General features: G+C 47.9%; 2 protein-coding genes across 2 annotated transcripts; both read right to left on the minus strand.

Moving 5' to 3' along the window:
* Positions 1-2,157: 2,157 nt before the first annotated feature.
* On the minus strand, positions 2,158-9,734 carry LTO1 (LTO1 maturation factor of ABCE1). The gene is made up of 5 exons (XM_054172059.1): positions 9,649-9,734; positions 8,247-8,352; positions 7,689-7,759; positions 5,629-5,746; positions 2,158-5,251 (listed from the first exon to the last, which is right to left on the minus strand). The coding sequence occupies exons 1-5, from the start codon at positions 9,723-9,725 to the stop codon at positions 5,183-5,185; spliced, it is 441 nt and encodes a 146-aa protein (XP_054028034.1). The 5' UTR covers positions 9,726-9,734; the 3' UTR covers positions 2,158-5,182.
* Positions 9,735-15,225: 5,491 nt separating this feature from the next.
* Positions 15,226-19,500, minus strand: FGF19 (fibroblast growth factor 19). The gene is made up of 3 exons (XM_054171871.1): positions 19,179-19,500; positions 18,991-19,094; positions 15,226-15,801 (listed from the first exon to the last, which is right to left on the minus strand). The coding sequence occupies exons 1-3, from the start codon at positions 19,405-19,407 to the stop codon at positions 15,469-15,471; spliced, it is 666 nt and encodes a 221-aa protein (XP_054027846.1). The 5' UTR covers positions 19,408-19,500; the 3' UTR covers positions 15,226-15,468.
* Between the last annotated feature and the right edge of the window lie 276 nt (positions 19,501-19,776).

Here is a 19,776-nt window from a genome sequence, read left to right on the forward strand (position 1 = left end):
TGGTCAAACACACAGGAACGTGAAATGTGAAGGAGAGGTACAGCAACAGCTTCAAACAGGACAGAAAAACTAAAACATTCTGCAGTGTGCAATTTCATGACCAGGTGGCACTTACTATGGCTGATCTCTTTTAACCTTCCAGGTTCTGCTTTATGTTAATAAAGATCTCCAGACTCTTATGTCAGATCAGTTTAGGGATCATGGGCCCTTCTGCACAGCTTACATCATTTGGTAGAGCTCTATGTGTGGTCAGGAGCTGCAAAGTACTTCAAGAATCTGAGGATGAAAAATGCCTGAAGAAGGTAATTATTACACTTAGGGATTAAACACCCCTGTGATTAAGCCAGGAATATTCACAGTGTGGTGCCAAGGAGACATTCAGGTTAGCTACAAGTGAACTGAGTGTACAGGCAGTGTTGAAACAGCTCTCATCTGGCTGCTTAACAGCACTGTACATCAGCTGGATCAGTGCTTTGTTCTCACATTGCACTGTTCTCACAATGTGCTGTATTGAGCCTTGAGTTTAGCCCAGATATCAGCCCACTGCACAGTGTGGTCTAGACCTTTCCACAGAATACAGAAGCTTCAAGATCTCTTATTATCTGCTAAAGAAACCACTCATTTCAAGTCTGAGTGCGTGGAACTATATACTTAGAAGACTGCTTTCAAAACAGCACATAAAGACTTCTTATTATTTCTTGCTATCAGTAAAGGCTGAGCTGGTTCTAGAGTTCCCAGCACCAGGACACACCGAAGCACACTTGAGTGCCAGACTGCTCCAGTTGGTCTTAACACATCAATCCCAGACACCAAAACTCACAGCTGGAAACTTGGTGCAGAGCTCATTTCACACCTCCCAGCTCTGCATTTGCTCTGGTGATCCATACATTTCTGTGGTAATGTGCACTGTCTCAGAACTTTAGCCACTAAAACAACAGCTCTGGCAGACTGTAAAATGAGCATCTTCATGGTTACTTGCTAAACTATGAACACTGAAGTTTTAGGCTGTAATTAGACCAGAACCCATTGCCATAAGAAGTTGCAAAGGGCAGTATTCAAAAGGCACTAACATGCACACTGAGCAGCATCAAGAATATAAAGAACAGTAGAAATATTAACCCTTTTGTTTCAAACCAAAGCCTTTGTCTTTCAGAGGATCAGGATGAGATACAGCACCACACATGCATTGCCCTAGCTGTCTGATCCAGCTTTGTACAACCTTCTCTGAACAAACTCCCAACAGAAATGAAGATGCTAATCCAGAAGGACTCTAGGCAACACAGCACAAAGCCACAGTCACTATGTCCTCCTTTGTTAATAACCAATATTATCATCCACAAAACTGAGGGTTTTTTTCCCCCTGTATCTCTTCTACCCAGTCTTTAAAGCAACACTTCAGCTGCACAGCCAAGCCACAGCAAACCAGGAAACCTCTGAATGGCTGTGGTCTAGAGGCCTAATTCAGCCTCTCTGCACAGATCTGCTGAGAAGATCTAACACTACAGGGTAACACTTGCTGCCCCCACAGTCCTGACCATTTAAGACACAGGAGGAGTAAAGCAGGGTGGGAAACTCACGAAGCCATTGATAAGAATTCGTTTACACTGGTACAGATTTTAGTTAAGCTGTTAACAGGAAAGGTGTTGACAGAAAAGAAACCACACACTTGTACCTCACACAACTGGATTCTGGTTCTTGAAATGCTGCTGATTTCCACCCCCAGTAGCAGTCTAGGTGGCCTAAGCACACTTCTTACACAGTTGTTTGCTAACTGTAATGTTCCTCATTTTCTAGGTGACTGATCTGAGAAACAGAGGCAAAAATGCAAACATGCAAAAGAAACCTGGTGCTCAGCCTCTCCTGATGTTGGCAAGAAGCACATTCTGAAGTATTTCAGTCCTCAAAATGCAAAATTATTTGGAGCAAGTCAAATTAGAAATCTCACATTGGTTAAGGCAAATCAATACCCTTGATGTAAGCTGGACTTTTAACTCCTTAGCTGTAAATGAGGTATAAAAATACACCTACAGCAAGCTGTGAGGAGTTGAAAACCCCAAAAACTCTGTTGCAGGAAAGTTACACCCTCCTCCCCCCCCCAAAAAAAAAGGCACAAAAGAAAGTATAAAACTACATATCCAGAAGAATTTTTAACTGTATCTTATTTAATAAACATCACCAGACCCATGCAAGACATGAAGCAGAAGAAATACAGACACATGGATTAACACACCAAACTAGTCCACTTATGGAGCTAAAACAAAGACCCAAGAGACAAGCCCACACCTGGCACATCCCAGGCTGAAACGCCAGCTGCTACAATCTTTACAGTTAAATATAGACACATAGATTTTGGTAAGAATTTATTCCACTAATATTGCTATAGACCAAGTGAAAGCAATGCAAGAGAATCAGCCAAACCAGCCTCCAGAAGAACACTCACAGGCCACCCCATCTGCAAAGATCCTTTTCTCTCCTTGAACAAAAATGCTGGGTTTGACACAATCACTTTGCACATGAAGCAGGAGTCACACACTTGTCTTAATCAAATGCTTCACTTTGAGCTCCTGGATCCCTTCTCTTGCTTCTGCTGACATTTTTCTAAGGCATGCACAAAGAGCTGGAACCAGGCTCCACTGTAAGACATGAACACTCAGACCTCTTTGTGCTATCACTCAGAAGAACAATAAAACTGCCTTTTTGAGACCAAGGTTCAAGGAGGGTTTATTTAAAGCATGATTTATGGATTACAACAACAAATAAATAAATACTTTGAGTCAATCACAGCTGAACCCCTAATTCCTTTCACCCAGCTGAAGGGGGAAATACTTCAACTTGCAAAACCCAACTGGGTTTGTGGAGACAGAAACCACTTTCCCCAAACATGGATTTCTCTGAAGTGATTATAAAGTCCAATGAGCTTTCTTTTCTCTAGCATGTGATCTTTTTGCCTTGTGCCCATCCATTTGCTGAGATTACAGGGCATGCCACTTTATTTTGCTTCTATTTTCAGGCACTTGCAGCCTGGTGCTTGTTCTGGTTTCCCGTGGTTTAGCTGCACAACAATTAAAAGCCAGCTGCAGTCAAGCTGCCGTCAATGAAGAAGCCCTCAATGCTCTCATGTCCTTTCCAAGGTCTCAGATGAGGGAACAAGTCAGGAATGAATCCCACCTCAGCATTACTTTCCTTAACAGAAATTCACCACATAATTGACGGAGCTGTGTCTGGTGTAGGTATGTGCTGGACAATTTCTAGCCATATGATGATTTGTGAACTCCAGGCTGGGGATGAGGTGATAGAAAGCAGCCCTGCAGAAAAGGACTTAGGGGTGCTGGTGGATGAGAAGCTGGACATGAGCCAGCAGTACGCTCTTGCAGCCCAGAAGGCCACTGGCAGCCTGGGCTGCATCAAAAGCAGTGAGGGCAGCAGACGGAGAGAGGTGATCCTGCCCCCCTGCTCTGCTGAAACCTCACCTGGAGTAGCATCCAGCTCTGGAGCTCTCAATACAGCAAGGACATAGACCTGATGGAGCAGGGCCAGAGGAGGGCCACAAAGATGATCAGGGGGCTGGAGCACCTCGGCTACAAGGACAGGCTGAGGGAGCTGGGATTGTTCAGCCTAGACAAAAGAAGGCTCCAGGGAGACCTAAGAGCAGCCTTCCAGTACCTAAAGGGGGCTACAGGAAGGCTGCAGAGGGACTGTTTGCAAAGGGCTGCAGTGACAGGATGAGGGAAAATGGTGAGAGCAGAGATATAGATTGGATGTTAGAAACAAGTTCTGCACTATGAGGGTGCTGGAACACTGCAACAGGTTGACCAGGGAGGTAGCTGAGGTCCCATCCCTGGAGATCTTCAAGGTGAGGCCGGACAAGGCTCTGAGCAACCTGATCTAGTGGAGGATGTCCCTGCTGATTGCAGTGGGGTTGGACTGGATGACCTTTGGAGGTCCCTTCCAACCCCAACCATTCTATGATTCTTACACAATGGCCTCCTCTAGAAGGCCCTGGCACACACTATGTGTATGAAAGCTGTTTGATCTCTTACACTTGTAAGCCAATTAAACAAAAGAGCCCACCAGCAGCCAGGTAGTAGGAAAAGCCTTTGGCACTGGCACGCCTACATACACCAGACACAGCCAAAAAGGAACAGATTGCTTAGAACTCAACTGATACACAGTCTAGGTGGCATGAAGGAGTGCTGTCCAAAGATAGGCCATGTTGAGAACCATCCTTCACCTGAGATAGTTTACCCTGTGTACAGCTTCCAACACCCACAGTGGTCAAACCTGTCTTTGTGAAGCCAGCCCATGCCACGCAGCCTTGGCTAGACAGAGAGGTTACAGCTGATGCAGGATATGCTCACTACAGAACTGTATTGCCGATGGAAAGCAAACACAGCTTGCAGCCCAACCATTTGCCAGGCAAAGTGACTGCCTTTCCCTTAATGTAACACAGCTGAACACACTTGGCTGACTGAGACTGAAGAGTGTATTTTCAAGACTGGGAAAGAAAAAGCTATTCCTTGATGAAAACTACCTGCAAATACCAGTGTCAGTATCAAGTTTTCTGGTAGCTGTGTTTCTCTCACTGGTCACTTAAACTGCTACCTTTTGGGAAGTTTGGGAAGTGGTTTTTCCCCCCGCACTGAACCAGTCTGCACAGCTTGAGGGAAGTGCAAATTCAATGTTCTAAGCTGCAGCTACCTCGAGCAGATACCTTAATCTTTCTCCTCTGCATTCTGACTCCCTTTGCCATTCCACCCTTTCTGCACAAAACTGCTTCCTGCTGCAAAGCCTGCAGGCAACTGATCCTGTTTCCACTTCACTACAATACCTACACATTGTGTAAACTGAATCATCTGCATACACAGATCTTTAAGTAACATATACCCTTTAAATAAGGACACTTTGCTTATCTTTTCCTTTTGAGGAATTAATCTTTCAGTGCAGGACTAGTGAAGAATTAAAGTATTTCTATTTTATAGGTTTCAGCACACCCAAACAAAACCTGGAGATAAGAACTGTTAAATGCCATGTGAAGCACTATGGCAGGCTCAGCTGTTTTCCCTTTAATAATCAGCACCTCTTCACTAATTTAACGTAAGAGCAGAGAAACACTTTTCCAGTTAGCTGTTCTCTTAATGTTTCTTCTTTGGCCATCCATGTTTATCTTCATCTGTTACCATGTTCAAAACGTTAGTGAAGATCTTTCAGTACCCATTCTAAAACCAGACTGAACATTTAGCACTGAACAAACCTACAAAAGGAATACACAAAGGGGTTTCAAAGCATCTTGGTTGCCAAGAAGAACGTTCAACAAAACTCCCAGTTCCTCAATTGCCTCTTCTTCTGGTCCCACTTGTAATTCCTTGTGAAACACCAGCTGCCATTTGCATTTAAACAACATTTTCCTTCTATGTTGCATTTGCTGTCAGCCGGAGAATTTTCAGCCACCAAGTATTTTCACTCACAGAATCAACAAGGTTGGAAAACTCAATTCACTTCAAACATTTTTACCATGATTGCAAGAGAAGAACAGCAACTGCTCTGCACAAAGACCTTTTGAGGAGGCTGAGATTAAATATTTCCATAAACTAAGACCATTTTGTGCTAAAATAACTTAATCCTACAAACCTGTTTAAACTTTCCTCTGATTTTTTCCATATCTTCCTGTAGCTTCTCATAGGTGGGGTCTCCATATGGGAATTTCTGAATCATGCCTATTAATGAATCCAGAGCCTTTACCTTTTTGCTACAAAAAAAACCAAAACAACACAGAAAAAAACAATGAACCTTGACTGAAGTTTTTTCTCCATCCATCAACATTGCATTTTTCTGCCTAAGTGTTAACAGGAAGCACAGAACCCAGCCCTCCCTTCTTCTTTAATTCAGCTTCTCCCATCTAGAGCTGATGCATATTTAAACCATCATCAGAAATTAAGCTGCTGCATAAAGTGACAAAAGTTAAGGTTTCCCTTTCAGCTTACCTGCCCAAAGTCAAGAATCTTCAGAAATATTGATTAGGTGACTCAGCAAAATACAAGAAATGCAATTAAAAGCTCCCCAGAACACAGGACCCAAAGGCTGACAGTATGTAGGGTGGCAATTCTGTCAGAGAAATTGATCAAAACTGGACAGGGAAAAAATATGGCTAAAGAATGAGTCACAGAAACAGGCTGGAATGCACACATGGAGGTCATCTGGCCCACCCTCTGGGAAGGCTGGACTAACTTCCAAGCTAGACGAGGCCATACAGGGCCCGGCAGCAGATGAGGCTGTGCAGGGTCCAGCAGACGAGGCCGAGCGGGGCCAAGCTAGACGAGGCCGAACGGGGCCTGGCGGCAGATGAGGCCATACAGGGCCAAGCTAGACGAGGCCGAGCGGGGCCAAGCTAGACGAGGCCGAGCGGGGCCTGGCGGCAGATGAGGCCGAGCGGGGCCAAGCTAGACGAGGCCGTGCGGGGCCGATCAGGGCCTGGCGGCAGATGAGGCCATACAGGGCCAAGCTAGACAAGGCCGTGCGGGGCCCGGCGGCAGATGAGGCCATACAGGGCCAAGCTAGACGAGGCTGTGCGGGGCCCAGCAGCAGATGAGGCCATACAGGGCCAAGCTAGACGAGGCCGAGCGGGGCCTGGCGGCAGATGAGGCCGAGCGGGGCCAAGCTAGACGAGGCCGTGCGGGGCCGATCAGGGCCTGGCGGCAGATGAGGCCATACAGGGCCAAGCTAGACAAGGCCGTGCGGGGCCCGGCGGCAGATGAGGCCATACAGGGCCAAGCTAGACGAGGCCGTGCGGGGCCCAGCAGCAGATGAGGCCATACAGGGCCAAGCTAGACGAGGCCGTGCGGGGCCCAGCAGCAGACGAGGCCATGCGGGGCCAAGCTAGACGAGGCCGTGCGGGGCCCATCAGCAGATGAGGCCATACAGGGCCAAGCTAGACGAGGCCGTGCGGGGCCCAGCAGCAGATGAGGCCATACAGGGCCAAGCTAGACGAGGCCGTGCGGGGCCCAGCAGCAGATGAGGCCATACAGGGCCAAGCTAGACGAGGCCGTGCGGGGCCCAGCAGCAGATGAGGCCATACAGGGCCAAGCTAGACGAGGCCGTGCGGGGCCCAGCAGCAGATGAGGCCATACAGGGCCAAGCTAGACGAGGCCGTGCGGGGCCCAGCAGCAGATGAGGCCATACAGGGCCAAGCTAGACGAGGCCGTGCGGGGCCCAGCAGCAGATGAGGCCATACAGGGCCAAGCTAGACGAGGCCAAGCGGGGCCCAGCAGATTTTGAAAATATAAGCATGGAGCTTCAAGAACCTCTCTGGACAACCTGTCCCAGCACTGAGCTGCTTGCATGGAAAGGACCTTCTCATTATGTCCCATCACAACTCAGCCTGCTTCAGACTGTGGCTGTTGCAACTCGTCCTTTCACTGTGCAATCCTGCAAGGAATGCTTCTCCACCTTATCTAGAACATGTCCTTATGTGACACAGCTCTCTATCTCCCTTATCTTCTGCAGGCTGAAAAAATCAAGTTCCTTTACCCTCTTTTCAGCATCTCATGGCCCAGCACATGATACCACCCCAGTAGCCCTCTGCCCACCTTTCTTTTGTGTTTCAGTCTTTCTGTTGTACTGGAGAAGAGGCAAAACTGAACATTGTAATTTGAAACAGCATTAAAGGAACAATAATTCTGGTTTAATCTCACCTGTTCTTTTCATCTGTGCATTTCTGGAGCAGACACTGCCATGTCAGTGCAAACCCAAGGTAGCAGCCAATCTGTGAATTTATAACAAAGTCCTATTGTAGTTTCTGTCTTGGAACAACGATGCCTCAACCAACAAACCCTCCCAGGATCAAAAATAACAGAGTGCAACAGAGACCCCCAGCATTGCCCTTTTATGGCTCTCCACTCAAAGTGTCCTAATGTTCCAAGTCTTTCTCTAATGCTGACCCACAGGAGATGGCAAAGGAGAGCTTTAAGCACAATTTTGGGTTACAAAATAAATGTACAGTCCTTCTTTTTGTAATTTTTATCCTCTGAGGAAGTTTGAATCTGTTGATTTTTTTTTTCTGAGAAGCTGAATAAGAAGAAAGTCACATAGAGCAAACAAGCTCAGAAAACACAAACCCATCTGTTTAACCTTGCAAATCAAAAGAACAGGTCCCAGGTTACCAATATATGAAACTTTTCCCAAAGGTTTCTGTGTTACAGTATTCTTCTAATGACAAAACCACTGAGATCCTGAAGTGTTTTCCCACTCACCTCAGATCCCACCTTGGCACCATGGAGCGATCCATATCTCCTCCCCTCAACAACCCCAGCATGACTGCCTTCAGTATACCCCTCCTGATAGCCCTCACCATGAAACCTGCAAAGACAAAAGTACATGAGTACAATTTCTAGCACCTATTTTCACTTCATATTAAGCTCATGCTGCACACAAGCTACTCACAAAACAAACCCCACACTCCATCACCTCCAAAATGCAGCTGTCCATGTTTAGAAGTATCACATGACATCTAAGTTAAGATAGAACAGAATAGGAATTCACCAGGCTGGAAAAGACTTTTGAAATCACCCAGTCCAACCTATCACCCAACACCATCTAATCAACTAAACCATGGCACCAAGCACCCCATCCAGTCTCTTCCTAAACACCTCCAGTGATGGTGACTCCACCACCTCCCTGGGCAGCACATTCCAATGGTCAATCTCTTTTTCTGGGAAGAATTTCTTCCTAACACCCAGCCTAAACCTCCCCTGGCACAGCTTGAGGCTGTGTCCTCTTGTTCTGGTGCTGATTGCCTGGGAGAAGAGACCAACCCCCACCTGGCTACAACCTCCCTTCAGGGAGTTGTAGAGAGCAAGGTCGCCCCTGAGCCTCCTCTTCTCCAGGCTAAGCAACCCCAGCTCCCTCAGCCTCTCCTCACAGGGCTGTGCTCCAGACCCCTCCCCAGCCTTGTTGCCCTTCTCTGGACACCTTCCAGCAACTCAACATCTTTCCTAAACTGAGGGACCCAGAACTGGACACAGGACTCAACGTGTGACCTAACCAGTGCTGACTACAGGGCAGAATGACCTCCCTGCTCCTGTTGGCCACACTGTTCGATACAGGCCCGCATGCCACTGGCCTTCTTGGCCACCTGGGCACACTGCTGGCTCATGTTCAGCTACTGTCAACCAGTACCCCCAGGACCCTATGCACACTGTAATCTTTTGAAACATGTTTATAGCAACTTGCTTAGAACAACACACTCTGCAACCCATGCGGTATTTTCACCGTAACATCCTAACCACAAGTTCGCAACTCCGGGACAAGTTACCACACGGTGGAAAAGCAGAGACGGCGGAGGTTGGCCTCTCTCTTACAGCAGAGAGATTTTCCCCAGCCCTTTTGCTTACTCACCCTCTTTCACCGCGTTTATTACCCGTCGTTCACTCCTCACTTTTTCCTTCTCAGCCCCTACTGTCGTCTGTGGAAGCCCAAGCCCGGACCCAAGCTCAGTTCCAATCCCGAGTGCAGGTGCAGGCCAGGGCCTGGGCCCGGGTCTCCCCTCCTTCCCCCCGGGCCGCCGCATACCCGCGCTTAGCGAAGAGCCCCCTGCGGCTGCGCCTGCCCCCCGAGCTTCCCTGGACCCAGTCACGGCTCCGCCACCAACCGCACCTCTCCTCGGCCATCACGATATCATCAAACATATCCGAGCTACGAGCCGCGGCCGCCATGGCGCCGCCAGAGCCCATCCGCGGCCCCGCCCGCCCGCGCGGCATGCCGGGAAACGACGGCAAGCCGGAGGGGCCGCGATGGCCGCGGCGCCAGTGTGCAACCCCCGCACCGGCCGCGCCGGGCGCAGGAAGGGGGCGGGGCCGGCAGGGTCAATGGCTACGGGCGTAGGCGCTGTGTGTGCAGCAGGGGGCGCTCTCACGCCGCTGCAGCGCTGGGAGTTGCGGTGGGTCCAGCAGAGGAGTCGGGGCTCGGCGGCAGCTGGCGATCCCCTCCGGTCACCTCCGGTCCCTTCCGCCAGATGGGATCACAGTGGGTGGCGTGGCTGTGGGGAGACCTCAGCGCCCTACCGGGAATCGCGGCGTGAGCCGGGAAAAAGCGGCAATAACAGTGAAAACATCCATTGTGGTGGTGTTCTCTTCCAACTACCGCCGGCACTGCTGGAAAACCAAACCCAAAACGAAAACAAAACAAAAAACAAGAAACCGAACCACAAACAAACGAACAAACAAACAGTTCTGTAGTCTGATTCCTCTAGGCTGATTTCTTCTTTCTGTCTGGTCTAACGTGTGCCGTCGTGCACGCACAGGAGGGGAGAGGAGCAGGCTGGGGGTGTTCCGTTTCCATCCCACAGGTCCCGAGCTCTGACACAAACCGGCTTTGAGCTGATCTGGAAGCTTTCTGATTTTTCATGTAGTGTGTTTTTGATGGACATACCCAAAATGTAAATCGCTGTGATGTAAATACCCTTACCAAACTTTAGTGTGCCCTCCCAGGCTGCTCTATTTAAATGTCCCTTTGGTATTACAGCTCAACGTTGGGGAAAAAAAGCAAGCAAGCAAGCAGCTGTTTATCCTTATTTCTAAGCATATACTTTGGTGTTAACTTACATTGTTGATTTCCAGAGAGTTAATGTGGCTCAGGGCACACCAAAGTCCAGTCTGCCAGACCAGACGTGGGTAGGGGTATCAAACACAGGAGAGCAGAGGACTCGAAAAGGCAGCTTTAAAATCCACAGATGGGTCTAAAGAAAAAAAAAATGAAAACTATGTTAGAGTGAAAACAAAGTCATGCTGCAAACAGATCGTAGAATCATAAACTCATAGAATGGTTTGGTTTGGAAGGGACCTTTAAAGGTCATCTAGTCCAACCCCCTGCAGGCAGCAGGGACAAATCAGATGCCCCAAGTACTGTTTGTTAAACATATTCCACTGTAGCAGGCTTTAGTGGTGTACACCAAGTGATGGCAGTCAGCTGGCCCAACTCCTTGTCCTCATCTTCCATGAAACTCTGGGGGCTTGCCAGGTGTGAACTGCTACCTGAGCTACGACCCCACAGTCAGGAGCAAACACATACTGCTCACTGATGGTAGTGAACATAGAAAGTGTCTGAAGTTTTCCTCAAAGCTAATAGCTGTGATTTAAATCCTGCTTTGGAAGTTAATGCAGGAGGAGTTCTTTGATCTCAGTAGATCGTGGGATTGATGAAAATAGACTAATGTCCTGGCAAGAAGAGAACAAAGCACTAGTCTCATTTAGGGATACTCTTACATGCCTTCAACAATCAGTCTTATCTAACAGCACACTTGAAAAAGCTTCTGTGCACTAAACCGCCACAATTCACCCCAAACTCGAAGTCCTAACAATGTCTTCCTTCAACTCCTGCTCACTTCCAAGGGAAACACACATGGCTGCTTTCATTGTGCCTGACACTGCCCCAAAAGAGGGTTGGCTTCTGTACGTTTCTGAGGAAAGAAAGTGCCTTTATTTCCCTGATCATTCTCCATTGAGAACATTCTGGGCTGGCAGAGTAGAAAGAGTGGTCCCAAAGTTTCCACAAAACCAGTTCCAGTGCTCTGAGCAAAAGTGAAGTTGATATTATGGCTCTGGAGTAAAAGATTTACTGCTTTTTACACTTCCCAAAGTGGAAATGGAGATGCCCAGTAACTCCTCTCCTACAACCCTCCCCACTGCTCTAACAACTTGTATTTGCACATCATAGCTTCTAACCCAGACTTCACAAGGAGACGTTTGACACCTGACCTTTAAAAACCTTTTAGGGCTATAAAATGTCCTACTGCAAATGAAAGCACTGCAATTGTCCTACTGTCTCTGAGAAACTATGATCAGCCAGGGCATGTGCCCTGAATGCTGCTGGTGGTGTTTACATTCCCACAGAACCAAAGGCAGTGCTGTTTGGAGGTTTTGCACACCAAGTTCCTGACCGAGTCAGGTGTTTGGTGACAGGAAAGCACTTCCCAGTAATCCTCCCACCTCAAGCTGTGATCTTGTCAGATTTTGTAAGCAAAACAGCCAGATCTGGTCAGAACTCGGATGGGAAACCTCCAAGGAAAACCGAAGTGCTGCAGGAAGCGGTGCGAGTAACTCAGCTCCTGGCATTCCTCCCTCGGGCTGAATAAATATTGAACCAACCTCTGACCACGCTGTTGCAGTAAGAAACATTGTGCTGCTGGTGGAAGATGCAAATCCAAAGGTGTCAGCAAACAGAGAGCTCAAGATGCTGCTTGCAAATGGTAGGTTGTGTTCTTGAGCAATATTCTTGAACCCCCATGCCACATCTGCCTGAGAAGAAAAAAACCTCTCACTGGTTAAATTAAACACTGGGGCCTCAGAACTCTGCTACTTGCTTGGTTTCCATCAAAACTGTGTGTTGGGGTTTTGTAGCAGAAAAGTAAAACTGCATTTTTTTGGACCAAACTTAAAAGTTACTCTTGAAATGTTAGTTGCTACTATTATTATTACTGCTACTATTATTATTTCCTACCAAAATATCTGGAAGGGTAGCTAATGTTCAAGGCCAGTGGAGTGCATGATCCAAAGTGGATGAAAAACAGAAAGCCAGAATGGTCCAAGCCTGAAAACCTCTGGAATAAAACAGCTTGAAAATCGAGACTCCACCTGTCCATGAGGAGTGGGCACCCTCATGAGGAATGCCATGGGAGGTGTTTGCCAGCCAAGAAACCTGCAGTTCCTCTGACACACCTCTCTGATCAGAAACGTTCACTCTCTTTTCCTGCCCAAATCAATGTCATTGTCAGGCAAAACTCAGCAGTTTTCTCCCTGGCTGCACTCTTGAGTGTGGTTCCCATTTTTAGGAGAGCACAGCCTTCCACCCACAGGAAGGCTTCTTCCACACCCCTTTCTACCACCTTTTGTAGGTAGATATTGTGCAGCCAAAGAAGAGTCAAAGAGATGACTCCTGGTAGGGAGTCCTTCCATCTCCCTGAGGAATCAACTCCTCCAAGCAGCTGGGGGCTCACCTTCCTTTCGGTGTCCAGCACCCTGAAGGCTGTGAGCAGTGTGAGCAGCAGGGTTTAGTGACATACATGGAGTATGAAAGGGGTGGCTTGTAGAACAGAAGCAAATCAATGACTGCTTTGCTGCAGATGAAGTATAAGTGATGATGCCTACAGGCAGCACTTGCTGTCCTAGATCTAAAGGAAAGGAGGCTGGAGCCAGGTTGGTGTCAGTCTCTCCTTCAGGGGAACAAGCACCAGGACAAGAGGAAACAGCCTCAAGTGGTGTCAAGGCAAGTTTAGACTGGATAGTAGGGAAAACATCTTCCCCAAAGGGGTTGTTAAAGCCCTGGCACAGGCTGCCCAGGGCAGTGGTGGAGTCACCATCCCTGAAGGTATTTCAAAGACCTATAGGCATGGTGCTGAGGGACATGGTTTAGTGGCGGACTTGGCTGTGGTGTGTTTATAGAATCAGAGCATCGTTATGGTGGGAAAAGACTTTTAAGATTATGAAGTGCAACTGTTAGCCCAGCACTGCCCAGTGGGACTTTGTGCTCTTAGAGCCTCTTCCAACCAAAATGATTCTGTGAATCTCTTCTATTGTTGAATGATGAAGAATGTGAGGAGAACATCAGGACACAGCCACACCACTGAAACCCCACCTTCATTCACTTGTTGTATGAAGGGAGTAATAACTTAGGACTATATGGAATGGCCTTTGCATAGCCTAAGGTCAAAACAGAGTGAGCTGTTTCCAAAACCCCTCTGTGGCACAGATACTTTACTTGGACTTGCTGTTTCACGTGGAGCTCATGCAGGCAGACTTGAACTCCAGCCTTGGCTTTCACTGCCCAGCTTTGGGAGAAGCCCTTGCTCCATGGCCTTGGCTGTTGAGCCTCAGGTCTGCCACCTTCACGAGGAGCCCCATTTTCACGTGGCTGCTGCCAAGCCAGACACCAGAGTGTACTAAAGCTCCTCTGAAATCTCTAGGCTGAAGGAGTGACAGAAGAATCAGACAGATTTCTGTGTTGAAGATGATTTTCATTTATTGCAAATGTACACATTCCACTACTGATAATGTACAGGAATTCAAAAAGCTAAAGTTTGCTAAAATTTCATGATTAAAAAAATGCCACGAAAATTTGTTCTGACTGAAAACAAAAACAAAACAACCACCCTCAGGAGTATATAAATAGAATTTTGAGCATAAATAACAGTAACAAAATAAACAGCTGTATGTATTCAATAAATTAATTATAAATATTGCATTGGCAATGAAGTGCTAGGTCAGAAGAACACCAGTATGTCCAGTAGAATCTTTTTTTGTATAGAAAACTCTACTCTAAATGAACCTTTGGAGACAAGTGGAATCCCTTTTTTTCCCCCCCTTTTGGTCTTGCCTTGGTTATTCCTCTGTCAAATTGTTACACCAGGAGAACAGAACTGAAGACATTACTCACAATCCCTTCCTGCAAGAAGCACACCATGGCTGGCCCAGGCTTGTGGCATTTAAGTCACCAAACTATCTCTCCACTGGTTCCCACAGATGCAGCATCAAGCCTGGAAAGGACTTGGATGAATTGCTGGTAGGTAAAACTTAAACACACAACCTTGCTTTGCAATTGAGTTGACCTATACATCACCCCTTTTCCAGTCCTTTTCTCCATTTGCTAATGACAGACGTGCTTAGATACAGCAGAACCTTAATTTCAACGCTAATTTGGGCTGCTCATTCCCTACCTGATGGAAATAAATGCTAGCTCTGTGCATTCTTCCAACCACACACTGGATTCTCACTAATGTCATTGAGAACTCCCTGCTGGATGATGCTGATGCCACAGTGAATGTAAATTAGCCTTCCAAAGAAATCTAAAGATCCAGTTTTCCAAAGTACCCTTCAGCAATAGGGAAAGGAAGAAACCTTTCCTTTTCATCCCTTATTTCCTAAGGGAAGCCAAAGCACAGTATGCAAGCAGAACTGTTTGCTTGGGTTTTTTGCAGTGTTGTGCTTTCAATGGAAAGTGTTCCCAGAACATTGTCAGCAGCTTTTCAAGCCCAGTGTTGTCCCTGGTTCAGGTAACCACATCTGCTGGGTTTTCTTTCACCATGTTTTGTTCCAAATGTTTGTCTTTAAGGCTTCTGAAGAGGAAGAGCTTTTCTGTGCTTGCTCCTATGAGCAGCACTACCAGGTGGACATTGGTGGTAATGAAAGTTAATGCAGAAAGATTACAATTATTTTATCATTACCACCAGAGTGGGGGTGCTGTGAAGAAGCTGCTCAGCTTGTCTCATTTAATCCTCCTTTTCCAAATAGAGCTACAGATGGGAAATTCTTTAGAATATAAAGCAGCCTCTGGGTATTCATCTCCTACAGGCACCACACATGGCAAGGAAAAGGCTGGCTCCATACTGAAATATACAACAAAGTTGGGAATATCACTACCTGAAAAGCTAAACCGCTGCAGGACCTGCAGTATTTCATTCAAAGCCTGCGTGTGGGCTCAGAGTCATTTCTGAAAGCTGGGGCTCTTCACCGGCGACAGTTTGGAGGTGATGCCAAAGGGGTCCATGCTGTCTGTTTCGAGAGGAGAGGAGTACACCTCCGGCTCAAAGGCCTGGCTGTAATCACCGTATTCCCCAAAGTCTGCTGACTCCACGGGCACAGTGTTGATCATAGGCAAGAAGTGAGAGAGCGGAAGGAAATCTTTTCCCTTGAACTGCTGGCGCTGCTTGGCGCTGCTGAGGGACACGGAGATGCCGTGCTTTTTGGACCTGTAGACGTTGTAGCCGTCTGGACGAATCTCCTCTTCGAAGGAACAGTCCTCGGTGGAGTACCTGAGCTGAAGTGCAAGGAGTAACGCGAGTTACAAATGCACCCACCACACTCATTGTATTCAAACACAACATAAACCTTTGTTGCCCTTCTACCCTCTGCTGCCAGTGGGGATGCCCCTCCAGCTTGTCACAGTTGGCCTAGGTTGGTTAATCTTGCAGACCCCACTGCAAGACGCACGCTGGTGAGCTGCCCACTGCCTGTCTGCCTGCTGCAGGTGTGCAGGAGAAGATCATTTCTCTAGCAACTGCTCTGTCAGGGATGAACCACAGCCACCAAGATGAAGTGCCCTGAAGTGTCCCCAGGTGGTCAAGCACTTGGACAAGATAATAGATCTCTTCCAACAGAAATCTATTCTACTCTGCTCTAGCAGAGCTCCTCCCATTGCACATGGCATGCATTTGGGATTATGAGGCCACTTAAAGACCTAATTCGGAACGCCTGAGGTTCAGATACCTCCATCACATTAAATAATTTTGAATCCTGGATGTGTACTTCTCCACTGCTACCACTCTTATCCTGTCCTGAAGGCAGGGAAAAGGAAACCTGAGATGAGGATGCTCATTTAAACAAACTGCCCTGAACTGCTGACCACATTTAACTGCAATCACTAGTCCTAGTCCAACAATCCTCAGGTATAAAACTTCAGCCCTGTTAGAGATTTGCCTCTGTAAAGGCTTCAGGATGAGGTCTGTAGAAAGGCAGTGCTGTCATAGAGGATGTTTCAGTGAACATGGCCAATCGGTAATTTAAGGTAATTGCCTTTTTTTTTTAACCCAGCATTTACTGAAATTACAGAAGAACAGTCAGCAAAGTGTCCTTTCCTCATGACACACCAGACAGAGCTCACCAGCACGAGTTAAGGTTTGGTATAGGGAACTGCCTTTTGTTGGGTATGAATCTGTAGAGCCACGTTTGTGGTGTACTGTGTGTGGATAGTACATCAGGAGCTTGCATCACCAGGTCAGAGCTTTCCAGATCCTTACACAAACACCCTATTTCTTACAACTCTGGAGCTATTTTAGGCTCAGTCACTGCAGGTGATTGAACTCATGGTCAATAAAAGGCAATTGCTGATTATGTCTCAGTCTCTGGTGATAAAAACATCCTTACAGGAATGCTCTGCCTGGCTGCATCAAGAGCATATTTGATGCTCTCCAGTTCTTTTACAAGCGTCCTGAATAATATGGGGTACGATTGAGTGTCTTTTTAAAGCAGTTTTAAAACTAATCAGGCAATTAAAAAAAATAATAAATAGATAATTAAAGAGGCATTTGCTCCAAACACAATGATCCTTCTGCACATCTTGTACCTCAGAAAACATGTGTATGTGATACAACTTAATGGCTGAGTTGTTAGCTGCCCTGGTTTTTATGACTGCTCAGCCTCGCTAATGAGGATGATGAAATAAAGCTTCCTGAGCAAGCATGCCCTGCAAGGACCAAGTTATTGATTGCATCCCCATATCTCAATCATTCCCTCTTCAGTTCATTGGGATTGTCTCTAGTGTCATTTTTTTTTCCTTCCAAACAACTACTAAATAAGCTTTTAAGTACTTCCAGGTTGGGTTTGTCACAAGAGGGACTTCTTGTGATGTGAGCATATTCAGCAGTTCACCATTTCCCCTGCTCCACAGATTATGGCACGCTGCACGTGCAGAAATCAGCCAAAGTCATCAAATTCCCGGTGTTTCAGCATTGCAAGTGGTTGCTGAGTTCATTCTCCAGACACTGTAAGTGCCCTTTTGTTCTTCTGCTCCTGAGCTTAGCACTGATAAGGCAGTGAGTTACCTGCAGAGCTGGCTGCCTGCCTGAGCTGCTAGCAGAGAGGTGGCAGCAGGTGCCCAGAACATATAGATGCAAGAGCATGGCTACATGCCATTGTACTTCCAGAACAAAAAATGCCCTGCAATTAATACCATACACCAGCAAACCCAGCCTCAGTCCAGCCACAGCTATATGCCTTCAAAACAGAGTTACAGGAAAGCTGTTTTAAAACTCTGTGACTCTTGAAGTCCAGTCGGCAGCTCTGATGGGAGCAGGGTCCAACCTCTGCTTTGTTTTCATTGATTATTTTGCTTTGGATATACATTAAAACATTAAGCTAATAATTGACCCACCACAGCGTCTCAACCTATGCAACCTTATCATGGCATCGATTGAGTCTAGCCCAGAAGAGCAAGGAAATTCAGACAGAAAGGCTCAGCCCCACATTACATACACATTAGGAAACACCACTACACCAGTGCTGCTCTTATTAGAAGTACTGGGAGTTTTGGGAACGAGCCAAGTCCTTGCTGAGTTGAAATCAGCAGAAATTCTGCTGGAGTAATCAAAGGAGAATCCAGCTGTATCTTTACTACAGTGTAATAAAAGCCATCACTCTGTGAAACTCCTGCAAAGCAGCTACACACAGACACAGCTACACAGGCTGAATCTGTCTTACCCTTCGAATTCTAGAGCTGGCAACTTACTCATACGGCTTTAAACCCACATTTATATCACTAGTGGTCACTAGCTGATAGATTGACATGGGTAGAGAAAAGCACAACCTTGCAAAGTGGAGTCACTAAGCTCCTCAACCTTGTAGAGTCCCACACGTGTCCTACCAGCATGTGTCATGAGTAGGACAGTGAAGAGAGTCCTTCTTTCCCTCAGAATTCCATTTCTGCTTGATACTACCCCAGAGGAGCGCCCCCCTCCCCCCCCCCCCGGGGTTCTTGGGCTTGTCTGCCTGGCAGCCACCTGGTTGCACTTCCTTTCCAAAGGATTGATCTTGGCTTTGTTTTTGTTTATCAGAACACCTGACCTGAGCAGTGAGCAACTCTTCAGGTTCTATAGTGCGACTTCATCTATTTCTGCAGCAAAATGCAGCCACGCACTTGAGGAGGAGTTTTAAGCATAGACACTGTTTTCCTTTGGACTGGATTTTCAGTAGATTTTGGTAGGAGGCGTGTGACACATCATTCACATTCCAAATTGTATTCCCTGGTGAATTCTAACAACCCTAAGAGCCTTCCAGACAGCAAGATTCCCCGGTCTCGTAGGGAAAAGTGGGGGTGGGAGCACCCGAAGGCTTTGCTAACCCATTATCAACCGCCACTCCAGCGCGGCGGCCGGGCTGGAAACCTCCCTCCAGACAGGCGAGCCCGGGGCACAGCCGCCGGGGACCGGGGTGCGGGATGCGCGCAGCTCACCTGCCCGTGCAACCGGCCCGCCTCGTCCATGCAGAGGTAACGGGAACTCCGTACGCCTTTGATGGCCACGGTGCGGACAGCCACGGCGCGAATCTCCAGCAGACCTGCGGGGGCAAAAAGCGGCGTTACCTCTGCGACCCGTCCCGTCCTGTCCCCTGCGGTGCCGTCCCTGTATCCCCTGTACTCACTCTGCGGGCTCTGGCTACTGGCAGCATCCACCCGTCCGTCGCTGCCGATCCTCAGGAAGCAGCTGAAGAGCCCGTGCTTGCTGGCGGTGTAGAGATGCCGCAGCCGGATAGGTTCCCCCCAGCCGTAGTTAACGTGAGGACCGGCGTCGGGCAGCGGCAGCGATGCGGCGGCGGCGGCGAGACCCAGCAGCGCCAGGGCGGCGGGGTGGGCAGCGGGGCTCGGCCCCATGCCACGGGAGGGGCGCAGAGAGACGCGGAGGCACGGGGAAGGACTCGAGGGGACGCGGAGCGACAGCCGAGCGCTGTCTGCGCCGGCCTTGCCTCGGGGATGTAGCGCGGACGAAGCCAGCCCCCGGCCTTTTATAGCTCTGCGTTATCAGCTCTATCGATTCGGCTTCATGCAGCTCCAATATAGAGACATTTCATAGCGGGAATTGGTCGGGTCGGTCACTCCCCCCGAAAATATTGATCGGGTGACATCATTTCGCAGGGGGACATCCTGAAACCGCTCCCTCCCGCACCTCCGAGCTTTCAGTGTCCGACCACGCCGTTATCCCTCCCGGCTGGATCGCCGCGGCGCCAGGGAGCCCCGAGGGAA

Source organism: Dryobates pubescens, chromosome 22 (assembly GCF_014839835.1).
Source record: "Dryobates pubescens isolate bDryPub1 chromosome 22, bDryPub1.pri, whole genome shotgun sequence".
Classification (NCBI taxonomy): domain Eukaryota; kingdom Metazoa; phylum Chordata; class Aves; order Piciformes; family Picidae; genus Dryobates; species Dryobates pubescens.

Coding starts and splice junctions, on each gene's coding strand:
- LTO1 (XM_054172059.1), bottom strand. CDS start 9,725: ATGGGCTCTGGCGGCGCCATGGCGGCCGCGGCTCGTAGCTCGGATATG. Junction 7,760..8,246: donor GTGCCAAGGTGGGATCTGAG/GTGAGTGGGAAA, acceptor ATAAATTCACAG/ATTGGCTGCTACCTTGGGTT. Junction 5,747..7,688: donor TGCACAGATGAAAAGAACAG/GTGAGATTAAAC, acceptor TTTTTTTTGTAG/CAAAAAGGTAAAGGCTCTGG.
- FGF19 (XM_054171871.1), bottom strand. CDS start 19,407: ATGGGGCCGAGCCCCGCTGCCCACCCCGCCGCCCTGGCGCTGCTGGGT. Junction 19,095..19,178: donor CAGTAGCCAGAGCCCGCAGA/GTGAGTACAGGG, acceptor TTGCCCCCGCAG/GTCTGCTGGAGATTCGCGCC. Junction 15,802..18,990: donor CGGGCCGGTTGCACGGGCAG/GTGAGCTGCGCG, acceptor CTTGCACTTCAG/CTCAGGTACTCCACCGAGGA.